Below are 26,413 nucleotides of genomic sequence, written 5' to 3'. Positions count from 1 at the left end.
TGTATAATAGGGCATCAACAGTCGTCGTACACTTAATTTTTATTATGGGACATTTGGTGACTAGAGGAATTTGATGTTTCCGTGTGTTTGCCTAGCTTAAGGCGCTGCATTTTCATTATCCAATTTGAAACTAGACTTCAAATTTCTGCTGCTGTTCAAACTGGTGGAATTTCAGCGCAGAATGTGATACTCTTGGAGGTCTTAATATGCCATGAGAGCTCAGTGCCACTCTGATGCCGTGTCAGGTTGAACAGCTTTTCTGTTGGCCTGTAACATGAGAACAAAGAGTACATCGTGTTTAGCATTGCTGCCTATTTTCCAATTAACATTGTGCTCATTTGGTTGTTAGCTGTTGTGAAACGAGCAGTGGTGTCATGTTCTGCTGGCAGAGGCTTTACATTTAGCAAAATTACTAGGTGGTGGTGATGCCTTACAAGGTTGTTGGAATTTGCTTGTGAACGTTGTACTCCTTTTTGGCACCATAGACTGGTATTGGTTGCGCTAGGTTCAAGCAAACTGCAGAAGGATCCTGCCTTTGTAAGCTCTGTAGATTTGACTGATCTGTAATGGTCTAATTCCGTTACGGTCAAGGGTGGGATTTGCTGCTTATGCATGGTAGATGAGTGAGAATGGATTGCTGAATTTAATGATTAAGTTAAAAGCAGAATTCTTTTCTAGCCATTGCATGCATCCCACAGTTTGGAGAGTTAAGCTTTTACATAAGAGACCGGTTGGTGCAACTGTAAACTGCAGTTTTTTGTTTTTTGCATGCTTGTTGCAATTCATATGAAAGCATTGCCAGAAAAAGCTTTCATACAAACTGTGGTCACAAACGTTACTAACTACACCTTTGTTGGTTAAGCCTTGTTTTTAGTTATAGCCACGTGTATCTCACACCTAGAATGCATGGGGCACTACACACCATACTGGATTGTTGCCAAGTGTAGCCCTGGCCAAGATGTTATGCATAAGTAGGTCAGTCTTAGCTCTTGAGTAAATCTTGCTCGCTGTATGCAATTGTGATTGGTCAAGGGAAAAACCGCCCAAGATAGATTGAAGTCTGCTAGTTGCCATTTGCTGTGGCACAAACCACAGTTGGTTCCATGTGATAATTAATTGACTCCTCTCCTCCTGTAGGGAACTGGAAGCTGGTGAGGGAGCTGAAGCAGAGATTGAGGATGTGGAGGAGAGTGAAAAGAAAAAAGGAGGCGAGCTCTCTGCATCACAGACAGGTAAGAGCTGACAGACCACTTTCATCTGAGTTTGCATCATGCTGGGCATGGCTTGCCTGGCCTAGCTGAATTTCTTTTGCCTACATACAAATCTGAGGGCAGGGATGAATGATTGACATTTTGTTGCCTTGGTTTAGCCGTGCTATGTTTTCATGGCGTGCCAACTGCATTTGCTACTGTTGAACAGGTTGTGTGCTGCAGTCTTGATGCTACTTGTCTTGTGCGTGTAGCAGGCCACAGTACCCCATGGGTGGTTTTGCCTGCTGCCTGCTTTTATACAGTCCAGCCCACTTATAACAGCCGCAGATATAACGAACGCTCGCTTAGTATGAACGAGGGCGGTGCAACCGTCAAACTATATATTGGGGCAATGGCACAGTGTTTCACATAGAACAAACTGTTGTCGCCTCAAAACTCGGTTAGAGCGAACGCGAAGCTGTCCGGTCCCCGTAGTTGACAGAGCCGGCGGTGTTTGGCGCGGCTTCGCTCGACTGCGAACCCGCGGCAGGCGAATTTCGCGCACTTAGTGTTCCCCTGACACGACGCAAACACAGAGCGCACAAAGCGTCCCCCGGCGCTCCTTGGCGGGTAAAATAAAGTAAAAAAAGAAAAAGCGCTTTGAAAAATGAAAACGAAAAAGCGCGCTCGGTGACGAAAGAGAAAGTGGCGCCGCCCGCGTCGCTTTGATGCATCCACGTGATCTGCGTCGGCCAATCTGGAAAGTCAGGCGCCTGCTCTACCGGCTCAAACCGGTTCTCCATTTGTTGCTCCGTTGCCACCCCCGCGCTGAGGGCATTGCGCCGTCGATTCTTTCTGTGCGATGGCACTGCGTTGACATGGTTGCCGCATCCGTGCCTTTCCCAGATCGGGGAGTTGAAGGCTGCCTCAGCGCACGAGCCCCAGGGCTTGACTGGCGCCTGGTGCGATGGAAGACTGTACGCCGACCTCTTCACGTGATAAAAAGGAAAGCTGTCGACATCGCAACGAAGATGGCCATTGTTGATGAACTTGCTCAAGGTGCAAAAAACTGCGAACTGGTCAAGAAGTACGGACTGTCTAAATCGACCATTTCAACCATTGCTAAGGGCAAGAAAAAGATTCTTGGTGCTACCGTGAATGTCGACCCGACGACTAGAAAGCGCCTTCCGGAAGGCGACCTATGCGGACGTTGAGGACGCACTGCTGAAGTGGTTCGCTGACGCCCGGTCTCGCAACTTTCCGATCAGTGGACCGCTGATGCTCTCCAAGGCTAAAGACTTCGCCTTCCTTTTGGACTTTCCCGATTTCAGCCCAGGCAATGGATGGCTCCACCGGTTTAAGGCTCACCACGGAATTGTTTTCAAGGCGGTCGTCGGCGAGGCCGCGTCTGTGTACAACGAGGACGTCGATGCGTGGCTTTCCGACAGCCTTCCAACAATCGCGAGCTATGCTCCACGGGACGCTTACAATGCCGACAAGACTGCGTTGTTTTATCAGATGTTGCCATCTAAAATGCATGCCTTGAAAGGCGACAATTGCGCAGGAGGGAAGAACAGCAAGTTGCGCATAACCGTTCTTCTGTGTGTCAATATGGACGGCAGTGACCGGCGGCTGCCTTTTGTCATTGGCAAGTCAGGTAAGCCGCGATGCTTTGGAAGCTACGTGCCCGTACGCTACAGGAACAATACAAAAACCTGGATGAGTCGTGGCTTATTTGCAGAGTGGCTTGTCGAGTTCGACCGCGACATGGCACGAAAAAACAGGAAGGTCCTGCTGGATAACTGTGCGGCGCACCATGCGCAGTCTTCCTTGAGTGCGGTGACGGTGCTCTTCTTGCTTCCCAATGCAACCTGCAAAATTTAGCCGCTGGATATGGGCATCATTCATGCGTTCAAGGTGTGCTACCGGCGGCGCGTCATCGAACGCTTGTTGATCGCGATTGATGCTGCCATGCCAGTTCGCATCAGCTTGCTTGCCACCGTGGAGCTGTTAAAAGCGGCGTGGATGGAACTCACCGCGGAGTGCATAGCAAATTGCTTCCGCAAGGCGGGTTTTATGGGCCCAGGCACCGAGGACGCCATAGATCACCCACCAGAAGGCCGGTCGCACGAGGACTTGTGGCAACACGTCGTTGACACGCAGCTGGCCGGACCTGACGTTGCCTGGACGGTTTCATTTCTGCTGATGACGACGTCGACATTGCGGAGCCATGCACTGACGAAGCTATTGTGCGTGAAGTGCGAGCCCTTCCTGACTGCCCAGAGACCGACGATGACGAGGGTGCTGCTCTACCGCCGGTTGCTGCGAACGCTTCAACCGCGATCTGTTACATCGCGTCGCTTAAGGAACTTATGTGCAGCAGAGACCTTGGCGATGAACATATCGCGCTGGAAAAATTACAAACTGCAGTGATGCGATCAGCTTTGAAGAAGCAGACATGCATCACGGACTTTTTTCAAAAATAAAGTTAACTTTCGTCTCGCTTGCTCTTATTGCCCGTATTATAGGTGGTCCACTTACGACGAACTTTGGATACAACGAACAAATGCCGCATGACGATCAAGTTCGTTATAAGTGGGCTGGACTGTATTGCATGAGATCCGGGTGTATTACGAGAGCACCTGTTTCGATTGGCAGTCGGCGTGCAGCGTTTTTTGGGGGTTTGTCACTAATGGAGGCAATTCGCCTTTTGCGCGAGTTTTCTGCGCATGCGCGAAGCCCCAGCGGCGACTGATGAAAACACATTGAGAGGCGTCGACGGCGCTTCTGGTCGCCGCACTTATAGCCAACGCACGGGGGCTGGAGGCGCGGTACGTTCACAGCCTCGGTAAAACGATGCCAACCACCTGTGCCGCTTACGGCTGCCACTCTCGAGGCGTGCCGGGATGCAAGACGCGTTTTGTTAGGTTTCCTTCGGCGAGCCGCGACCTGCAACGGCGTGAAGCTTGGATTAGGGCAACCAAGCGTCAAGACGTGAATGGGCGACCTTGGCAGCCGACTGCGTGCTCTCGACTGTGCGAAAAACACTTCGTTACAGGTATGCATGCATCTAAAGGAAATGTGCATGATGAAAAGTATCTACCGGAGTTTGCACCAAGCCTGTAACCCACCAGTGATAGCCGCAATGAGCACTTGTTCGGCGCGTCTGATGGCGATGTATTTTGTCGTTTGTTTTCTTTATGTGCGAAGGGGCCGGGTAGCGCAGATATCACAGGTGGCTGTGTGCGCTAGACCGTAATATTTAGCATGTTTTATCGCGACTGCCGCCTGACTAAAAAGAAGAAAAAAAGGGTGTTTGTTGTGATGCACCGCCGTTAGCGAGCCGAGTGGTTGAGCTGGTCATGACGCTCGCGAACGGCAGTGCATTAAAACGCCGTATTTTTTTTTTTTTTTTTTTTCTTGTTAGTGAGGTGGCAGTCACGATAAAACATGCTAAATATTACGGCCTAGCGCACACAGCCGCCTGTGATATCTAAGCTACCTAGCCGTTTCGCACATAAAGATAAGAAGGGACAAAATACATCGCCTTCAGGCCCCGGTGCAACTGAAGCAATCACGCACCGAAGAAATCCTCATTGCAGCTATCACTGGTGCGCTACAGCCTGGGTGAAAACTCCAGTAGGTACTTTTCATCATGCCTATTTCGCTTAGATGCATACATACCTGTAGTATCTGTTTTTGCCGCTCGGAGCATATGACGCACTTGACACTTGCACGCGCACAGTATTTTTTTTTAATTAAAGGCTCGCCTTCGTGCACGCCAAAGCATCCGGATATTGTTCCTTTGGTGTACGAATTATCAGATGCACTTCGTTAGGGAGCTTGATAATCGTAGTCTTCGTCCAACCGTTTGCAACGTCAAGGAAACCGCCCGGCACAATAAATTAGTCTCCTGGAGGGTTCATGCTCGTTCACTTGCAGAGTGGATCGCTCTGGACGTAGAACAGGGTTGGTTCCTGACCGAGATGCGCATCAGATATGTAGGAGATTCACATGTGTCACCAAGTTGTTGATTCCGCAGAAATCGCGGCGGAGGCAGAAATGAACGTTGGAGATCCTTTCACGACAGAATGACCATTCTCTGCGCACCGAGAACCTTTTCACCACTGCGACCACATCCGTTCTGACTCCTGAGGCCAGAAACCGGCTACAGCTCTGAATCATCCATTGCCAGAAAAATGCAGCGCGTTTCCTGCAGGTGTGCATTCCGGCCGGGACAATGCCCTTTTCACGGGGTGTGTATATGTGACTCTCTGCCGATCTTCGTGGATGAAATCCTATAGCTGCACGGTTGTAGATGACGCGAGGAGGAAGCGACGCCCATTGCACCATGCCGGCGCCGCGGAGACCGCATTGTGCTCGGTAACTCAAGACACCCCGCGCATATGCGCCGCTCAAAGTCACAGGAGACGATTCCACCTAGCTCTGCAGCATCAACAAACCCCTGGCTGCTTTGCCCTTTGAGATCCCTCTCTCTCTCTCTCTCTGCCCCAACGCTCTCCTGTCTGCCGAAAACCTGCACGCTGAGAGCGTCTCATTCTGTCACGTCGAACACGGCCCGCGCTACACGCTCTTACAATACGAAGATAGTATATGCGTACGTGCGTTATGAGTGGATTGTGAAAACGCTCTACCTTCCCCCATACTGCGTGAACATGATATGCTGCAATCACTGTCACTACTTTCCGCTACGAGACCAAAAAAGGGGGGAAGCTTTCGCTTTCTACCAGCGTTGGCGTGGCCATTCCGTATGGTGTGCTCTCGCGTCGTCTGCTACACTGCCGCTCAATGTGTTTCCCGCCCGCTCCCACATGATGGCGCCACATCCTCGCGCAAAAGGCGGATTTCAGGCTGTTTCTGCCATCATTTAGCTGGCAGTTCAGGTCAGTGTGTTCATCTGTAGCTACACTTCACTGAAAGACCGGATTCCCCTTTGTCAAGCAAAAGTGGATGTTCAAACATGTTTAGCAGCCATGAAGTAAGGTAAAGAGGAGCACCACTTTAGCTAATAAGAGAGGCTAGGATTTGATTCATCGAACGCTTGATTGGACATGTGCCACATGGCCCTCATATTTGTCAAAGGCTAGGATGCCGCGATGGCCAGCGCCACTGAGTATGAAGACAGTGCTTTCTCTTGCGGCATGTTGGGACCCACTCCTCCATTTAACTGCATTGAGCACAATGTGCTGTTTTCAAAAGGAAGACTACTGCTCTCAATGCAGATATCTTTGGTTTGCATGGATCATATGGTGCCAAAGATTGAAGTCAATCTTGAGTTCAGTGAAGTAAGACTGCGAAAAATTGTTAGTTATTTTCAAATATTGTTGTAATGAAAAATCTGCAGTTATAAGACAGTGCTCAAACCTAGGTGCAAATATAATGTACCTCGTCAGTAGGCACGTGTGTAGACAAGCAAAGCCTGAAATGAAAATGTTGCACTTCAGAGCTGATTTATTTGAACAAATCTGTTATTGAAAATGACCATGCACTAACTACGTTATACCACTACAGCACATACACCTTCCACTTTGTGCAACACCTCATCGAGTGCGTGCTTTGTCCATGTGCAAAAAAAAAAAATTCGATATGACCTCATCTTCAGTGCTACTTGAAGTATTGTCTCGGTCTTTCAAAAGGATCGCGGTGGCCGAGGGGCCAGTGCTAGCTGTCTGCAGAAGCAGATTCGCTTTTTCCCTGCGTCGATTTCTTGCAGTAAAAGCTGCTTTTCTATGTTTTGGTGGCTGCAATTGTCAGATGTCACACAAGTTCGTAGTAAGGTATTCTGTGACAAAAAAAAAATATTCCTGAGAATGCAAAGTGCCAAATACGCACTGCATTTGTCTGCGCTGATGTTTGGCAGCAGAATGCACTTCTGCACATTTGGGAACTTCATTTAGAAGTCTTGATCCAAACATGTGGCAGCCTTTCTAAAAGTGACTAATCAACATTCTTCTTATACAAGTGGGGGTGTGACATAGTGTGGCATTCTCGCGAAATCAACTAGTGGTAGCGTGACATCTTTTTTTCTAGCTTAAACTCATCATTTTCAGTTATTCGCCCCTTTTTGTATTATAATGCGTTGCCCTATCACTACTTGCCAACGGCTGCTTGCCCTTGGTGTCAGATGTCTCTTTCTGCCACCTGTGGTGTTGGACAAATGCGTTGAATGTTTATCCTGCTTTACACTTGGTGGTTGGACCTTTGTCTTGTCCAATTCTCAAAGAAATTGGCAGGTACATCAATGGGACGTAGTCTGCGTACTGGAGATTCCCACGCATTTGAATCATCCGGCCCCGTTATGCGTCCTACATGTTTCAAGAAATCTGGTGTCTCGTGCACATCACTCTCTGGAGTGAAATAGTGTTCGCCACACGTCTTGGGGACGAGGGCCATGTTTTGTGAAGCCAAATGAAGGGTTTTGTAGTGACTTCATAGGGGTGTTGGAACTTGATTGAAACCATCCCGCAGACTGGTGTTGTCTACTGCAGTTATGGCTTTTCGGCGATAAGCAGTGCACAGAGTTAAGTCTCTCTTCTCTAGAGATCTGGTGCAGCTGCAAAACCATGTGAACCACATGTTTGCAATAGCATTGTCCATAACAATATAGCTGTATTCTTATCTTAATTTTGTCTGTTCAACATCGGTGAGGGGCTCTAAACAAGTGTGATTGACTTCATGCCATGTATATGCTCATGGTCTTGTTGGTTTTTGTGCAGCCCGATTGACAGCAGAGATGATGAAAGACCCCAAGGTACTGGCAGCTCTACAGTCTAAGCTCGGCGTTATGGTTGGCGCAAGTTCCGGTTACATTGAAAAGTGAGTGGCGTGGCTCTGACTTGTACTGTTGCAAAGTTTTGTGAGGCACTGAAAAGTTGACCCCGTAGAGGGGAGCCTTGTGCAGGTTTGTTCCTAGTAGAACATGTTGTTGGCTAGAATTCTCTGGATGGTTGTCCTGCAAGACACTTGGTGGTTGGACTTTGATCTTGTCCAATTCTCAAAGAAACTGGCAGGTACATAAATTGGGCGTACTGCGTACTGGAGATTCCCACATGATTGAATCGTCCAGCCCCGTTATGCGTCCTACATGCTGTCTTAAAATGTTATGTTGCACATGCATCAAACTTTAGTGAAAAAGTGGTTTCTATAATGCACCTGGAACTTGCTCGGCTATGCATATTCGCCCGGGTAGCTACTGTGGCAGAAAATTCTGCCAAGGTAAGATTGGCAAGTTCAGAGCTTCATTAGAGGAAGTGGGCATTCACAAATAAATATCCAGCATAGGTGGCACCTTTGATTTTAGAATTTTGGAAAGTGTTTTTGTGCCCACCTTACCCTCTAGTTAGTGGCTTTTTAATGATTTTTAATGCAGAGACAGTTTACTTTCCAAGTACCGTAAAAACCATATATAATGCGAAGGGTAATTTTGTGATATTAAAAACAGGGAAAAGTTTCCATCCACATATAATGCGAACAAGTAAAGATCACTAAAAGTATTTATTTAAACAAATTTCGCGGCTGCCCTGTGAGGAGCACGCGCTTGGCACTTTCACGTTCAATGCCACCTCGCACCAGGTTCCACATAATACCACGAACCTTCATATGCTGGTGCTGATGCACTCGCCCTTCTCTCGCTGACACGCTAGATCGGGAAATTTTACGGGCTGCGAGAAGAGCAGCTGATATTCACCCTAGCAATCACTGAAGCCACACTGTCTTTAGTTTATTCTAAAACCAGTAGACCGCTTTCAGCGCGGATGCAGGTCAGCACACGAGCTGCCCGCACTTCGCGTGTAGCTCTGCACGCAGTCACGCAGCATGTGCGCCCAGGAATTGTTTTTAGATTCAGGTTTTGCGATTGTCATCTGTTACATTTGCCGAGAGTTTCTTGCTGGAGGAGTTTTTCTCATACCTCTATATCCCATAAAACACATAAATGCATTCGGTATGCCTCATTTCTGAGGCGTGACCAGGCACTCCTGGGAGTGCTGGGAAAGCATCCGCCATTCGGCTGTAGGGTGGGGGCAGCATGGTTGGAGAGGCCTGTGATAGATCCTTGTAATGTGCAGAGTGGTCCCAAGTTTCACTATTCCTACACTGTGCAAGGTGCGATCGACCTCGTCCTGGTCGAGAGCACCATTGTCGCAGGGTTAGACCATCGAAACAGTCAGCTGTCACCGCTAAATAGCGCCTCCTCTGGCGATAATTAGTAACAAGGCCGGAACAGCGAATTAGGCTGAAATTTATTCGGATCCATATGAGACGAGAATCTGACATAAAATCTGGAAGAAAAAACCTTTTATTATACGCAGGTTTCTCCAGTAATTGCTTTCGAAATATGCTTTGTTGAGGCAGTTATTCTGTGTGTGGCTTGCAGAAGAAATGTTCTCTGTTGAGACTAAGCTGTGCATGCAGGTGTTTTTTTCATGCTGGTGGTTACAGGCTGCACTGTCCAGCCATAATGTGTGCAAATTTTACTTTTTCCCTGCCACAAGTAAAAAATTACTCTTGCCCAAAAGTTAGCTGTTTGCTATCTGTTGAGTTTGTCGCAGGCATTTAGCCATGAAGCGAGTGCTTTGGTCAGCCTTCCTAGCTTTGGACATGAAATGTTTGGAAGTTGCTTTTGTATGACGATAATGTCATGATACTGTCTCACTGTGACTTGCATCATTCTGGTGAGATACTTCAGGTTGTCACTGGGACTAGGACTGCATGGAGGGCTACTAAACTAAGCATGAAATTTAGCTGTTCTCAATGGTGTAGTTATGTCATAAAATTTCTACTTGGGGCACTAGCTGTGGAAGTGGGTATTGAGTTTTCAATGTTTTTGCTTGAAGTGCACATTCCAGTTCTAGCTTGCTGTAATAACTTGGATGCCTTATTTTGTGATGACTGCACTCAGTCTCCCTGCCTGCGTGAAGCGACGCATCAAGGCCCTCAAGAAGCTGCATGTGGAGTGTGCCAAGGTGGAGGCCCAGTTTCACATGGAGGTCTACGCTCTCGAGTGCAAGTACTTCAAGCTGTACCAGCCCTTCTACGACAAGGTATGGCTCTGGCAACTCTGGTTTGGTTTTGCCTTCAGTGGGGACTTACTTTGTGGGCTTTCATTGAGTGTTATTGGACACCAAATTTCAGCTGATTGTTGTTTTTGTATGGAATCATCAGGTGGGTGCACCTGCGGCTGTTTATTTGCCATTTAAGTTTTGACAACAGTGTTGGCCTATTGTCTTCAGCATCTGCCTCTTGTGGGCTTCATGTAATCTTTTTCAGTTGCTTTTTTCAAAACAGCCGCAAAGACTAAGCAATATTGGCCTGAATAAACTGTATCGTGGAATAATTCACTTAGTACCTATCAATCGGTCACTGGCCAGGCCTGCCTTACCAGCATTCTTGCAACTGGTTTGGGCTCTTGTCTAGCTCTTTCATTTTAATAACTCCTGGATGCCTCTTTCAAGATAGCGTAGCGATTTTTTGAATGGAGTGGAGCTGCTAGCCAGAAATTTGCTCGACAAAAGCTAGTTCTTCAACCTGTGGACACTTGGAAAGTGAGCCTGATCAGCTGCTCATTTTCCCAAGAAAACGCAGGGACATCAAAGGAACACTCAGTTCCTGTAGGGTGCTACTCCGTGCTGCGGTCCCGTTCTATTTGGTGGGACATCAGTCCTTTTTTACACCCTACAATGTAATGTTGCTTCAACACATAGTGCTGTGATGCCCGAATCAGTTTCATTATAACCATGTTTAGGATTTTATGGAGCGGGAAAATAAACCACTATGACTGACAAGTATTGGCGGAGGTGTGGGATGTCTTTTGTTCACTACTGGCACACCTGAGGATGAAGATGCTGCATTAACACCGCTTCTTGGGCTAGTTGTTGCATACTTGAATTGGTGAAAATATTGCGCCGAACCATGCATACCACAAGAGACGAGACACAGGCACTACTCACAACTAAATTTTATTGAAACCACGAGGTACCTTATAAAGGCAGTTTCAAGGGGAAAGAAAGGTGGAATGAAAGTGGGGGAAACGAAAAAAAATTTCTAGAGGGCACTTTGGAGTACTGAAGTGTGATGAGGCAAAAGCCATTATAGTGCGGTGGATCGTAGCCCTCCACTACGGCACTTCTATCTCCATCTCTTTTTCCACTCCCACCTTCCTCCCTTCCAATATGGCGTGGCACACGTGTCCGCGGAGAATTGAGATACTGCACCTTTTCTACCCTGTAAATCAATTTGAAATGCTGCTGATATCTGCTGCATACTAACGCCTCTTAGACATCTGGGTTTGCTTCTGTTTGCTGTGTGGTGCGGTGTTCGAGGGAGCGGCTAATGAAAGGCGCCGCACGGACGCCTTGATTGGATATTGGCGGGGTCAGCTTCGTATTATATGCATGAATTGCCGGGTGACGTCATGACCTGTCGTGACGGTACATAATCATCATTTAATAACCCTTAAGGGGAGACACTGCTCTTTAAACTAATTTTGTTAATTTTTGTCGCACATAGATGAAAAATGTATGCCTGATGCATTTTTGTATGCTAAACACAAATATGCAATCTGTTTTTATCTATCTTGTGTCAATTTTGAAATATTTGTTAATTGATGACTAATCATTGTGCCCAAGTTTTTAATAAGTTCCTGATCAAAAAATGATTAAAATTTGATATCTTTGTGTTCTGCAAGAGCCAGAGTGTGCAACCATACCATTATAATTTTGGCCTCCCTGGCATAGAAGTTATAGACTTGCCAAATACATCCCTCAAAAATTGGGAAAATTTCAACAAATAACTTACTAATTTAATTAAATTTCAAAGAGGAATTGTTATGCTTTTTAGATCTTATTGCAGAGAACAATTCATAAGCTTCAAAATACAACAAGAATTGTTTCAATCTGACCACCACATCTGGAGATATCTTGGGCAACAGTATGTGGAGTGGTTAAAAAATCCATTTTGAGAAAACAAGAACAAGAGAAGAAACAAATCAAGGCTTGGGCTTCATTGCAAACTGTGTTAGAAGCGTCCAGGAACATAATCATTATCAACGGTTTTCCTTTGCTTCCTTTTCATGGCACTCCGGAAGTTTTCAGCACCTGCATGCTTCTTGTCCGATGCAGCCAGCCGGCGCTGGTCCTTCTCGGCACATCTTTGTACCAATATGCTGCTTCGATTCACGTGCAATTCTTTAGGGATAGCCTCAGTGGCATGCTCTTTCCCAGCATTGAATCTGGCGACAGCTTCCCCTACTGCACACTCAACAGTGTAGAGAGAGGCATGCTTGGTTTTGGGTACGAGTGACTATATCAGAGTGTAGGCACTCTTTTGCATTTTGCCTCTCTGGCAACGCTCAAACAGTTTCTTGTCGGAGAGGCGTGTGTATATAGGTAGCAATGCCTCAGCGACATAGTCTGGGAGGTTGTATCGATGCTTTGGTGCTGGCTCCTCCTTCGCCACAGCCTTGTTGTGGATGCACCAGCTGTCTTCCCCTTTTGGACACAGCGAATGATTCCACCTTTTATCTGTAGAGGTCACATGATGATATATTGCAAGAACAGCATTCTTCATGTCATCAATGTTGACCAGGTTAGTCTTCAGAGCCCGCCCATAGTAGGTGGATAATTTTGCAATAAGATCCCCTGTGAGCTTGCCCTTTCCGCCAAGACTTTTCTGGCTATCTCCCTTACGCTTTTGCAGGAGATTTCTCAGAGCAGCGCCCATGCGTTTGTGAATATGGTTAATGCAGTCTTCTTTTTCGATTTCCACAAAACCATATACCTTTTCTTCGTGCAGGCTGTTAAAAGCTCGGCTATCGCCGTCGCACAACATCGTTGTATAGCGCAGGCCATGCTTTTGCAGTGATCGCCCAAATAGTATTCGTGCAGCCTCCACTTCCATTTGCCCAGGCTTGCTCAGACTATTTTTTTGGCACTGGTGGTCAGCTCGCCACTGCTCATAATGAGGGTCATCTTCTTTCGGGCCCAGCTGGCATCCCAAACAAAAATTCGAAAGTACCACAAAATCAAGCACATACCCGGTGAACAGCTCAATTACTGTACCTACACAGATGTGCGAGGAGTGGCCCCTTGTCAGCCACGTTCTATCATATGAAACCGCAATATTGCCGGGGTTTCCAAAGTTTAACTCGCTGTACACCGATTTCACGGCATCTGCGCACTCGCTCATCACATGCGCGGCAGCGTTCAGCGCGGCAGGGTTAAGTTTTTTCTTCACATACTTCTGAAAGGTTTTCGGGTGTAAACCACGTCGTGAGATGTTGAGCGAAGAAAAAATGTCATTTAGAACTGTCTGCCCGTTCCCTGTGCTTATCACTGCACGAGTAGCGAGCACATTCACTTCAAAAGGGTTGCAGGTCTCATTCCCACCTGCTCTCGGCGAGCTCCATTGCGCATCAAGTTCACCGCAATAATCGCAGGTTAAAACAAGCTTGACAGCTATTCCGTACTCCCGGCCAGTCTTTGAAAGCGTCACAGGGCTACCGCACTGCTTACACTGCGCATGCTGGAGGAGTTCGTTCACGGCTGCGAGGCTTAGAACGGTGAACAGCGTCCCGTCACCCGGCCTTTCGTCGAAGTCCCCCACAAGGCGTTTGCGGCGGGTCGCAGACATGGAAGAAAGCCTTCGCTGTTCTTGTGCGTGGAAATCGATTACCGCTTTATCTGCATCGGAAAGAAGTGGCGTATCGACGCACACTGTTTTCGGCACAGCGACGGGCGTCGCCGCCGCGCATGCCAACGATCCTTCTGTAGACGCACTGCACTGCCTCGTCGAGGTGGTCGTTGCTGCTGCTGCTGGCGGTTCCGATGGCTCCTCACACGTCCGAGGCCACCGTCTTCGTTTTTTGCCGAAAGCGTGTGCCGTTCGAAATTTCCGTTTTCCACCAGCCATCGCGATGGAGAAATGCGGTCGAAACGCGGCGAAATGCAAGATGGCGAACGATCGGAGCAGCATCGTCTTTGTATAGCCGACGATGCTGCCGGCGTCCAATCGGAAAGCAGGATTTGTCCCACGTGATGAAAGAACACCAATTGCGTGCGAGATTTTAGTATTTTTTTGCGGCGGTCTAGCTTCACTGTTGCCAGACGAACTGTTTCCCGCTAGGAACGGAAAATAGAAGAGTGCAGCTTTCGAACGATACCAAGATGGCCGCGCTGCGCTGCGCCGTTGCCGCGGGGCGCGAGGTTGAATTCGACTAATCTTGGTCTTTTTATGAGCGAAAATTGTTATGTTACTGACTTTCAAACCTAATAACGCAATAAATACTAGTCAGAGTAGTATAATATTTCAGTAATGGGTTCTTCAGAACCTCCAGATTCCAGAAATAGTTCAGAAAACCGAATTTTTGGCGATTTTTCGGCCTCAAAGAGCCGTGTCTCCCCTTAAAGGTCCCGTTCGGGACATTACATAAGGGGGGAGGGGGTGGTATAGGGCTGTTCAGCAGTCATACATGAATGTAAATAAAAGTAATAGAAAATACCATAAAAACAGAAAATAGAACTGGCAGGTAAAACAAGGTGAAAAAGACTAGTAACAAATTCAGATAAGTCATGGCAGAGTGGCAAAAATATAAAACAAAATCAGATTACAGCTATGGAAGTAAAACTGACTGGTCAGTTTGCAGGGCTTGGTCGCTGACATGGGTACAGGAAGATTATTTTTCATTGAGATAGTCGATTAGGAGCTTGAATCGGGAAGGATTAGCCTCAATGACAATGTGTTCGGGGAGGTTATTCCAGCTTTCTATCGCAGTGGGAAGGAAGAATTTATTGAAAGAATTACATGAGAAAAAAGACAGCAAAAAAAGTATTTGCGGTGGTACCTGCCTTTATTATCGTCAAAAAACTCCTCGTCCTCCTCTGCTAAACTCGTCGGGATTTCAGGCTCGTCCCGTGTCCAAAACATCACTCGTCGTCGTCCTCCTCCGTACCGTCCAGCCTGTTTGATATCCCTGTCACCTTGACACTTTTTTTCCACAGTCTCTAACGAAACCGTGGCCCACGCTTCGAGTATCCCGTGGCAAACGGCCACAAGCGATGCCCGTTTCAGTCGGCCGGTTGGAGTCTTCTGGTGGAGGGCCGTTGCCATCCACTCATTGTACGCATGGCGAAATCCACACTTAAAAGGGCGGTTTACGGAGACGTCCAGCGGCTGAAGCATGCCAGTCATGCCTCCAGGTATGACTGCCAAGTCCGTGTTAGATGCGCGGAGCTGTTGCCGCACGCTCTGTCAGGTGCCCCCTGAAGCTGTCTAGGACGAGTAGAGAACGTGTCGCGAGATTCGCCCCTGGTCGCTTCTCCCAAACAGACTTCAACCAGTCTGTCACCAGCTCATTCGTCATCCATCCTTTGTCCTGCGCACGAACAAAGATGCCATCAGGGAATTTCTCCGCAGGTAGACGTTTCCGCTTAAAAATTACGTGAGGCTGTAATTTTCATCCATCCGCTGTGATGCAAAGCATGACCATGCATCGCTGCCTTTCACTCCCCGATGTAAGCACACGCACGCTCTTCTTCGCCTCGACTGTCACATTCTGGGGTGCGTCAAACCAAACCGGGGTTTGATCAGCGTTAACCTTCTGAGAGAGAAGGTGCTCATGTTCTCTGCGCTTGTTGATAACAAACTTGTGGAACTGCAGAAGCTTTTCACCATACTCCTCGGGTAGACGTTGACTTATCGTCGTGCGACGGCGAATGGACAGGTTTTTTCGCTTCGTGAAGCGCGAAGTCCACCCATTGCTTGCTTTAAACACGGTAGCTGCAATCCCCTTGCTGCGTGCAATGTCTAGCGCTTTCATGCGCAACATCTCAGTCGAAACAGCAAAGCCATTGCGCCGCGTCTCTGTCACATACTCGAGAAGAGAGTCTTCAACTTCCGAAACATGCTCTGCTTCCCTCGGAAAGCGCGCCTCTAAACATTTGTTTTCCTGAGGGCATCTTCTTGGGAGTACCATCGCCGCACACATTTTTCGTCAACGCCGAACTTTCGTCCAGCCGCTCTTTTTCCTTCTTCTTTCGCGTAGTGAATCACTTTCAGCCTAACGTGAGCGGTATAACTAACATATTTTTCCATCGAGGAAAAAGAAAATCTTCAGCTCACGAGCGCAGAACAAATCAGAGCAGCGATGCGTTCCGATTGCGAGATCGCACGTGATATGTTCCGGGCAATCGATGAAATGGCTGTAAAACGGAGGAGTGAACAGACTTGGATTGGATTGGATTTGCTGGCCTCACCCTTTGTAACGGGCGGGCATCGCTGCGGCTAGGAGCGCCCCCTTTGTAACGGAGTTAGTGGCCACTGCCCCCATGCTCGTTTTTTTTTTCTCAAATATTTTGTTCTTAATTCTTATTGGCAATTCTACTTCTAACCTTACGCTTCATTTTGGCTTTCACTTGACTTTTGGGCCCCACCTGGTGGCAGTAACCACAAAACTCTCCGTATTTAGTTTTTTTTTCCCAATTTTCTTTCTAAAGTTTGGGGTGCGGCCATTACACACGTATACGGTATATCGCGGATAGTGCCAGATGGCGTAGCAAGTATTGCATCACACACAAGCTCCTTCATTGTTTACCAGGCTAATAATGCCTCAAAAGTTGCTCAGGTGCATTTTGCCAGTGTCATTGCTGAAATAAGGCGCCTGAATGTTGTTAAAGGCTCATGTCGGCTGTCTAATTGCCATGCAGTTCAGAACTTTTTGTTTTGCTATTGCAGAGGCATCTTATAACAATGGGCAAGGTTGAACCTACGGACGAAGAGTGCGACTTCCACACGGACTCCGACAAAGAGGAGGAAGAGATAACGGTGGGTTGCACAGCGCTGCACAATTAGGCTTTTCATTGATTTTTGTGGCCGCTGTATTTATGGCGAAATTTTTTGCGGTTCTGCAGGAGGGCGTGAAGAAGGCAGACATCAATGAGAAGGGAGACGAGAAGAAGGAAGGTGAGGATTTGCCCTTTTATTTCCCTGCTACCTGTAACCACTAACACCCGTATTCACAAACGTGCCTCAACTCGATCCTACACTCCAGGGCCACTTCGGAGTGGAGCAGGTATTCTAGAGAAACTCGAAGCAGCGCAGATGTCTCATGGGGGCAAGGTTAGGGCCATAATTCAGCCTGAAAACCGCGTGCTGCAGTGCGTAACTTATTTTTTTCATGCCCAGTCTTCGAAATGACTTTCGCAAGCAATTTTTACGTTTAGGGTATAGTAAAACTTGTTTTGCGGGCTGCTGTGATAAATATCAGAAAATGCTTTTGCATCTGGCAAATCGGTGCTGGTGACGTTGTTGGTGTAGTACGTGGTATAGGCTTTAAGAAATCGTGTGAATATTTGGTTTTATTTGTTGATATCTGTTTTGCCCTCTGTTTTGAGAGGCCTCAGGGGCAAGCGGTAAAAACTGTGCTGCTTTGCAGTGCATTGCAATTGCGCACTTAAGGGGGGACACGGGTCTTGAAGGCGGAAAAATCGCCCAAAAATCAATTTTTAGAAACCTGAAGTATTAGAATCTACAACTATTATTCTCTGATTCCACCAAGTTTCTCACCTCTCGTGTCAATATTTGAGGCGTAATATCAATTTATAACAAGTCGGCTGGCTCATTTCAAGCTGATGTTTTCACTAAAATAGCGCATTTTCAAAAAAGTATAGCTTCTGTTCCACGGCCGCGCTCACGGCGATCTTGGTCTCTTTCGAAAGAGTGGCTTTTCGCCTTCAAATTTCGCGCTCCTGCGCGTCGTTTCGCTCATTGGTTCGATACAAACAAAGAAAAGAAAAAAAGCCACAGCACACGTTCCTATTCGTTGCTTCGGTGCATGTGACAAAAAGGGACCCTGTGATTGGCCGTTCGCGTCTCGCGTCGTCTGCTGCGCGCGTCAGGGCAGTCGGAGCCGTGCCCTTAGACGCCATCTTGCCTAGTGCTGTCAGCCTCGAACGCCTCGGAGATCTCGCAGCGATGTCTACGCCAACGAGAAAGTTTGCGGTGAGTCATAAATACGGCAAAAAAAAAAAAAGGAAAAAGTCGTCGATCGGCAATGCTAAGAAAGGTGCTTTGGTGTTGCGAGACGCCGAAAACGAGCAGATTCCTGCGTCCAGTGACCGTGTCGACGAACCTACGGATCAGCTAGGCCTACCGGGCCCGTCAAGCGAGCACACTTCAGACGTCGTCAGCCGCGTTCGTCACGATACAACGCTTCTGACGCCTTCCGATCTGGCAAGTGAAAAGAGAAAAGCCGACGCCAAACTGCGGGAGTTGGATTCAACACCAGCAACGAAACGTAAGACAGACTTTGCCGCCAGCGATGCCGCGATCTGCCGGCTTGATGAGACGAGCTTCGCCGTGATTTGCATCGAGTCGATCAACAGCCTTCTTGACGGTGCAAAGTGTAAAACGTGTGGAGGGAGTGTTAAAATCGGCCGAGGTGATCGCGAATACGGCCTCGCTGTCAAGCTTTTCTTGACATGTGTCAACTGCGGCGACAAGGCATCGGCGTGGAGTTCGCCGCGTGTGGACGGAAAGCAAACTGTAAATCCTTTCGCTGTGAACATTCTGGCTGCGCGCGCGATGCAAAGTACCGGCAACCGGCGGACTGCATTCAACGACATCTTTGCCGCGATGAATATTTCCCATCGTGGACTGCACACGATGGGAAAAAGAAACGTAAAAGAAAAGCCGACGCCTGCCGCGACGCATGCAGCCGAGGAAGTGACCGTTGAATGCGCGGAGTCAGTCCGGAAGCTGTACGATGAACTGAACGTTGACAATCCTAGCAACGTAGCCGTGTCCTACGATGGGACTTGGATGACTCGTGGGCATTCTTCCCACATCGGAGTCGGCACTGTCATCGAGCTTTTTACGGGGCTTGTCCTAGACTACGTTGTCCTGAGCAATTTTTGCGCAGGTTGTGAGCGGGGACCGAAAGTGGACGACCCCACGTACCAAGAATGGAGAGCAAGCCACGTCTGCCAGAAAAATACTGATAAAAAGGCTGGTGAGATGGAAGTAGAAGCAGTCCTAATCCTATTTAGAAGATCGCTCCAGAAGCACAACCTCAGATACACAACGGTGCTGTCAGACGGCGACAGCCGGTCCTTCCTCACCCTGAAAGATGACCAAGTGTATGGCTACGTTGAGGTCACCAAAGAAGATTGCATTAACCATGTTCAAAAGCGGATGGGGACAGCTCTCCGCAATCTGCTGTCAAAACAAAAAGGGTCAGGCTCAGAACCACTTGGTGGTAAAGGCAGACTAACTGGTGATCTAGTCAACAAGCTAAGTTCTTACTATGGCTGGGCACTCAAGTCCCACAGTGGCAACATAGAAGAAATGGCAAAAGCGGTGATGGCTACCTATTATCATGTGACATCAAATGATCAGGAGTCTGATCACAGCCTTTGCCCAACAGGTTCAAGTTCCTGGCGCCGGCAAAATGCTGCCAGTGCCAAAGGAGCGCCAGCCCCAAGGCATTGCGACCAATTTATGAGCGCCTCTCTGACAAGAAGCTCCTTGAGCGATGTGCAAGGGGAAAAACCCAAAATAATGAGCCTGCACTCTCTCATATGGGCACTGGCACCAAAAGAAAGGCACGCATCCCTCTTCAGTGTTGAGGCCGCAGTTGCAGAAGCAGTCTTGAAGTTTAATATAGGGTACCAAAGGACCTCTGTAGGAATTTTGAACGAGCTGTGTTTGAATCCTGGCCAGAGAAGTGTGCGGCGTATGGTAGAAAAGGACAAGCTTCAGTCCGTTGCATCTACAAGCAAGCGTGCATCGGCAGAAAATTTGCAGCGTGCTCTGAAAAAGCGCCACAAAGGTGGTAGTGCTCAAAATGACTATGCCCCTGGGGCATATTAACAATGTCTGGTAGTTGACATGTACATATTTTTTACTTTTAGTGATTAAAAATGACTTCCGTTTGTTTTTCTCATTTTCTCAAGATGTAAATTTTGGTCTCCTGTCAAGTTGGTGAATGCGATATCTCAACACCCATTGCAGATACAGCAATGATTTTTGATCAGCATTAAGCCAAATATGTGGAGCACACAATGTTGCAAGCAGATTTCTTAATTATTGCTTTAAAATTTTTCATATGGCACTTTTTGTGACCAATGTGTTTCCATGTTACGACTACTAAATTTCAATGTGCAATAAAATGAAAAATAATCATTAAATCAAAAATCTGCTTGCAACATTGTGTTCCTTATTCATTCTAGTATATAGCTATATGCTAATAAGTTTTTGTGAAGTGGTTTTTTTCCTATTGTTTTCACAGCAAGTGCACCATTGTTCTTAATTATCTCAACGCCTAATTGGTTTAGAGAAAAACTAATTATATTTTTGGAATCAGCACCAGGAACTGCACACGTGTGCAAAGTTTCATCACTTTAGTTCAAAAATTAAAGAAAATGGCTTTAAGACCAGTGTCCCCCTTTAAATAGTCTGCAGAACCAAATGCTTTTTGCTGTTTTCAAACGGGAGCTAACTTGGCAGAGTGCCGGTGATGGCTTGATTACACAAGCCTGGTTCGATTTATCACGCCGCGCTTGGGGCGGGCGTAGTCCACTGCTACGAAATCATCGGAAAGAGTGTTAGCTGCAAATGCCATTTGAAGCGAACAATGCTAGAAGTCAAAGTCTTGATTGCAGCTTACCGCAGGCTATCATTGATTCGTAGATGTAAGAATAGAAGACTTTCTCGGAAAAAAAAAAACTGCCGATAGCATTCGCTGCGCTGCACGTTCAGCACAAGTAAGGACGACTCTCGCAAAAGAAAAAAAAAATGGTGCTTCTTAACGTCTGCAGCCACCATAGCATATGCTATGCTGGCAAAATTGAACGACTCCAGCAAAAAAAATATATTATAGTAAAAAAGTGACAGCTGCCGTCAGCCACCGCGCGCAGAGCGTTCGCAACACACACATGGAGAAAATCTGCCACGGGCAGAGCTGGCTCGTCTGTGCATGCGTAGTGTGTGTGGCTGTGAACGAAGGCCGGGAAAGAGGAAGGGGAGGGAGACAGCACGGCAGAAGAGTGGGCACATGCTTGCATTTCGCTCTATCACATTTTTCCTCTCTCCTAAACACCACGGCTGCATTGGTTCCATCTCCTTCCTTCACGCGCGTGGCTAGCAAACGTCGTAGATGCACGCGCCTTTGGGAAAAGGGTGTGGCACTGCCTTGCACCGGCCGTCACCGAACTGTGCCCTCTCATTCCTTCCGTGCGTGGCTTGAAAACGTCACGCGGCAAATGGCAGAGTGATGTGATAGTCTTTGGAGAAGGTGCACCATCCAATGTGTGATGCGGAGTTTGATATATCGAAGGACCGGTGAAATGAGTTCGATATACGACACAGCTTTTCTATACTTTTATATGGGATTTTCAAAGGGATATTTCGAGAGTTTGATATAAGCAAAATTCAAATTATCCGGGTTCGATGGTTTGCTCATTTCTATGGAGATACAAACTCGCTCCTTCAACAACACCATGCGTTTGAAGACTTGCGTACCCTCGGGCGTCAGGCAATCCATTCATGCGTGGAGTGGCACACAGATGTCCGCTCAGGTCAACTACGCTTGTGGTGCCCCACAGCTTACAGCATGGAACACTGTTTGCCGCCATGGAATGTAATGGAACTACAGCACTGGTGTCAGTGACTGATCAGTTATCCATTGTAGGCATCAACAGCAGGGACTTCAGGAGGCTCCGTACCGTAAAATGATAGCATAGCAGAAGTTTTGGGTTGCTATCGCTAGGTCGATGCTTTAGAGAATGGTTCTGTGACTCTTCACTATATCCACTTTTGTGAAAAGCTTGGTATAACGAAGTCCATGCAGCGAGCGGATGTGGCGTACACCACGTTTACTAGCAGAGTGACAGTCGAGGTAATGTCGTCACTGACTCTAGAGATTCTAGAGTTCTTCGCTATTGGAGGAGCGATTTGTGTGGAGGTTGCTGTCTGAAACGAAAAACGTGCGTCGGGGGTCGCTTGGAATAGAAGTTTGAGCGGAGGCATGTTTGTAAATATGGCAGTAAGCCCCTTGAACAGCAATTCATTCTCTGTTTATACTTTGGCTCTTCCAGAAACTGTGGTGGGCATTCCAGAGTTCTGGCTAACAACACTGAAGAACTTGGACCTTGTTGTAGACATGATTCAGGTGGGCTGGCAGATGTCAGATATCCGTTGCTAAGGCCCCCTAGCTTTCTGCAAATTTTTGCATTTTTTTCAAGCTACTGTTAGTAGCTGCATTTTTTATGCTAATTTCTTGGCCCATAATAATGTGAAGGGGTACTATGAGAAAAGTATAACTTCTTTTTAATAGCTATAGTGCTGAGAGGCATGTTGAACGAGATAGGTCGCATCTTGTGCTGACAGGATTATGCATTCCATTCCAGGAACACGATGAGGAGATCCTGAAGCACCTGATAGACATCAAGGTTCGCAACCTAGAACCCCCAGGCCCACTGGTAAGTTCAAACACTGCTCCACAGTCCAAATTGGATTGCTTATAAAGCAGCAAGAAAAACTGTAGGGGACACGTGACCTTCATTCGTGTGGTCCTCGCCGCAGGGCTTTGTGCTGGAATTCCACTTTGAGCCCAATGACTTCTTCACAAACTCTGTGCTCACAAAAACGTACGAGGTGAAGTGTGAAGTGGACGACAGCGACCCACTCTCCTTTGAGGGACCAGACATTGTGGGCTGCAAGGGGTGAGTTCCATTTGTGGCCCAATTGCTGTACAGTGTACGTGGGGAGTTTGTTTTTGCCCAGCTGTCGTAGCTAAGTGGTTGGGGGGCTGTACTGCTTACCCCTGAGACTTTGGTTCAACCCAAGGAGCAGCAGTAGGTCTGTTCGATTCAGCTGCACTCTTTGCACCAGTTCCGTAAAGTTCTGCGGCGGTGCCGCAAGCGTGCAACACCAGTTCCAGCTGTTCAGGTGCAGCATCGGCACCAGCTACTAACAAACGAATGGTAGAGTGCAGGCCGGGCCGTCTGCTAGCCTTGGCGTCGCCAACAAGCTGCGGCCGGCTGTGTGCAACATCGCGTCAGCCGACGCCAACGTTCCGGTTAACTTGATGAATTTTCAAATAGCACATGACAACGAAGTTTTGACATTATCCAGCCGCGATGCTTTTGGCCCTTGCTTTGTAATAAACTGCACTTGTCAACGAGTACACGATCGAGTTCGCCAAGGTATCGGTTAAACATTCACAAGTAGACACACGCATGCGGTGTGATGCATGCTGATTATATATTTCAATCATGACCATGTGCGCTTCGATCGCCGGCTGCGGCAAAAGGTGCATATATATGCATTTGTACAAGATGATGTGCGATGTGATATACTTTAAAATCTTCATGTTTGGGATGATTAGCGCTGGCGATAGAATTCATTCATTCATGAATATGCGATGCATATATGTACAAAAGCCGACTGCGTGTGGTCAGCTATCTGTGAATTATATAGCCACTCACATCAACCGGCGCCAGCATGCCGAATGAGATCAATTTTCAAACAGCACATATCGCAAGCGTTGACACGAACCAGCCTGGACCGACGTACAGTAGCCGACGGGTAATTCGGACTCCAATAATTCGGACTTGTAGGATATTTCGGACTTCAGTGAGGCACCGTCAGTCACCCCATAGAAGCGCATACATATTCGCGACGGATATTTCGGACTTTAAAAGTCCGAAAGTTTGATTTTTCGGACTAATTTCAGTCCCCTGCAGGCCAAAATCTGCCATCTTATCGGCTTTTCGCCGGCGCAACAAGCGCCATCTTGGATTGAGGTGGATTGGCTCTGCAGTTGGATTGGCTTGACATGGTTTCGGTGCCCCATTTTTGCCAGGAGAGGCCCCTGCAATCTCTGCCACTTCGAGGTGGCAGTCGGATTGTCATCGCCGTCAACCTGCTTTTGTTGCCAACGCTGACGCGGGCAGCTATCTCTTTGTGCTTTGTCTCATACGTCCGCCGTGTTGTCACACGAGTTTCTCCGACCGCGTCAACCGAGTGGCGCGCCGTCAATCCTTTGGCCGTTTTGTGATTGCGTCCGGCGGTTCCACCGCTCTGAACGAAAAGTGCCTCATTTTTGCGTGTTTGACGAGCGGTGTGGTGCGCACTCGGGCTGTGGACATGGCCCCGCCGGTGCTGCCGGGTCCGTCAAAGAAGCGTGGGAGCTATTCTACCATGACCCTTGAGAAAAAGGCAGCGATCATAAAGCTAGTGCTGAGTGGGCGAACGCAAGCTGACGTGGCCAAGGAGTTCGCACTGTTGAAGCAAACTATTTCGGATTACGTGAAAAATAAGATTTTTTCCGCCTTTGAGGCGTCCCACAGCAGCAGCCAGAAGAACGATAGGAAAGGCGACCACCCCGAATTGGAGAAGGCCTTGCTACTCTGGCTTAAAGCTGCTTTAGCGAAAAACCTTCCAGTGTCGGGCGACACGTTGAAGGAAAAGGCAGAGACCCTGGCCGTGAAAATGAGAATTGAAAAATTCAAGTTCACGGACGGATGGCTCCGCGGTTTCAAGAAGAGACACGGTGTGTCTTTTAAGATGTGCGGGGAGAGCGGAGCCGCCAACCCAGCCACGGTAGCAGACTACCGTCAGACGAAGTTGAAGCCCTTGTTGAGCCAGTACAGCCCGGAGGACACCTTCAACTGTGACGAGACCGGCCTCTTCTTCAAGATGTTGCCTGACCGCACCCTCTCTTTTTCGGGTGACTCCTGTTCAGGGGGCCGCCACAGCAAGGAAAGGATAACAGTAATGGTAGGTGCAAATGCCACTGGCACTGAGAAGCTGCCACTTCTTGTGATAGGCAAATCCAAAAATCCTAGGTGTTTTAAGGGCGCGAAGAACCTTCCCGTGTGGTACTGCAGCAACTCCAAGGCATGGACCACTTATGCTTTGTTTGAAGATTACGTGCGTCGACTCGACCGAAGTTTCGAGCGGCAGGGGCGACAAGTTATTATTTTTGTTGATAACTGCGCGGCTCACGGCACCTTCGACAACCTGAAAGCCATTCGGCTCGAATACCTGCCACCAAACACCACCAGCGTGCTCCAACCAATGGACCAGGGGGTGATCAAAAACCTTAAGGTGCATTATCGGACCCGTCTTCTGCGGCGCACAGTCCTTTGTTTTGACAACGGGAAAAAGTACGCCACGGATCTTTTTGCGGCGGTTAGCATGCTGGCTGACGCGTGGAAGGCAGTGAGAGCGGAAACAATTGCTAATTGCTTCAGGCACGCTGGATTCTCCGCCGATGAAGTCGATGACGTAGAAGACTGCAACGATTCTGAGGATTTGACTGCAGACAGTGGCGAAGACCTCATCGTTGATCTTCGCGGGAACGGAATGGACATTCCAACGGGCTCCACGTTCCGCGAGTTTGTTGAAGTAGACGACGGCCTCGATATGTGTGCGGACCTCACGGACGACGAACTTGTACGCCAGGTTCTTCAACCTGAAGACGAGTCGGACACCGACGACGACTCGGGCGGCCTACCACAGCCATCGCTTGCACAAATTACGAACGCTGTGAACTTGCTGTCTAGCGTGTACAGCGAAACGACAACTTTGGCGCAAATACAAGCGCAAATCGTCGCCAGCAAAAGAAATTTGCCGCAAGGTAACATCGGCGACTTTTTTAAGCAGATTTCCTCTGAATAAAGTGATTTTTTGTGCTTCACGGATTTTTCGGACTGTTCGATTATTCGGACCATTTTTCGGGTCCCTTCAAGTCCGAAAAAACGGTCGGCGACTGTATGTGTATGCGCGCACCATGCGGCAGCTGGCACGAAGCGCAAACAAACTTCGATCACGATTGAAGTCAGCATGAACCACATAACGCATGCACGTGCTTACTTGGTAGACATGGTTTGAAGTACGCGTCGTCGTTTCTTTGGCAAACACAGGCACCGTTCTCGACGAGTGGAATAAGGGTCGCTTCACTGTTTATCGCAACACGCAAACCATCGTTAAGCAAGCTGTCGTCTGCTTTCATGCGACAGCTGCAGCTGCACTCTTTCAGCACTGACCGCTGAGGAGGTGCACAGTTTTGCTGAACTTTTCGTGAACTCGACCTGCACGACGTCTGCACTTTTTGAAACAAACGGCGTGGTGCAGAGGGCGCCATCTTGTATCGCTGAAACGAATGGTGAAGTGCAGCACAACGTGAACCAGTTCACGTAGTGCAG

At 48.0% G+C, this 26,413-nt stretch overlaps 1 protein-coding gene and 1 pseudogene across 5 annotated transcripts in view; one reads left to right on the top strand and one right to left on the bottom strand.

Moving 5' to 3' along the window:
• LOC146193920 (nucleosome assembly protein 1-like 1) overlaps nt 1–26,413 on the top strand; it is a 40,344-nt gene that overhangs the window by 1,392 nt on the left and 12,539 nt on the right. For all 5 annotated transcript variants that reach the window (XR_014706877.1, XR_014706878.1, XM_084602870.1 and 2 more), the window contains exons 3-10: nt 1,138–1,232; nt 7,928–8,027; nt 10,111–10,252; nt 16,938–17,027; nt 17,114–17,165; nt 22,298–22,371; nt 22,610–22,681; nt 22,785–22,924. Coding sequence is in view for 3 of the 5 variants with exons in the window: in XM_084602870.1 (XP_084458996.1) it covers nt 1,138–1,232; nt 7,928–8,027; nt 10,111–10,252; nt 16,938–17,027; nt 17,114–17,165; nt 22,298–22,371; nt 22,610–22,681; nt 22,785–22,924 (765 nt within the window). In the remaining 2 variants the exon portion in view is untranslated. The remainder of the gene's footprint in view (nt 1–1,137; nt 1,233–7,927; nt 8,028–10,110; nt 10,253–16,937; nt 17,028–17,113; nt 17,166–22,297; nt 22,372–22,609; nt 22,682–22,784; nt 22,925–26,413) is intronic.
• Nucleotides 12,225–13,838, bottom strand: LOC146193921 (uncharacterized; annotated as a pseudogene).

Source organism: Amblyomma maculatum, chromosome 4 (genome assembly GCF_055883805.1).
Source record: "Amblyomma maculatum isolate TAMU_Amacu chromosome 4, ASM5588380v1, whole genome shotgun sequence".
NCBI lineage: Eukaryota > Metazoa > Arthropoda > Arachnida > Ixodida > Ixodidae > Amblyomma > Amblyomma maculatum.
The sequence above is the reverse complement of the archived record's forward strand: the minus strand, read 5'-3'. Positions and strand labels throughout refer to the sequence as shown.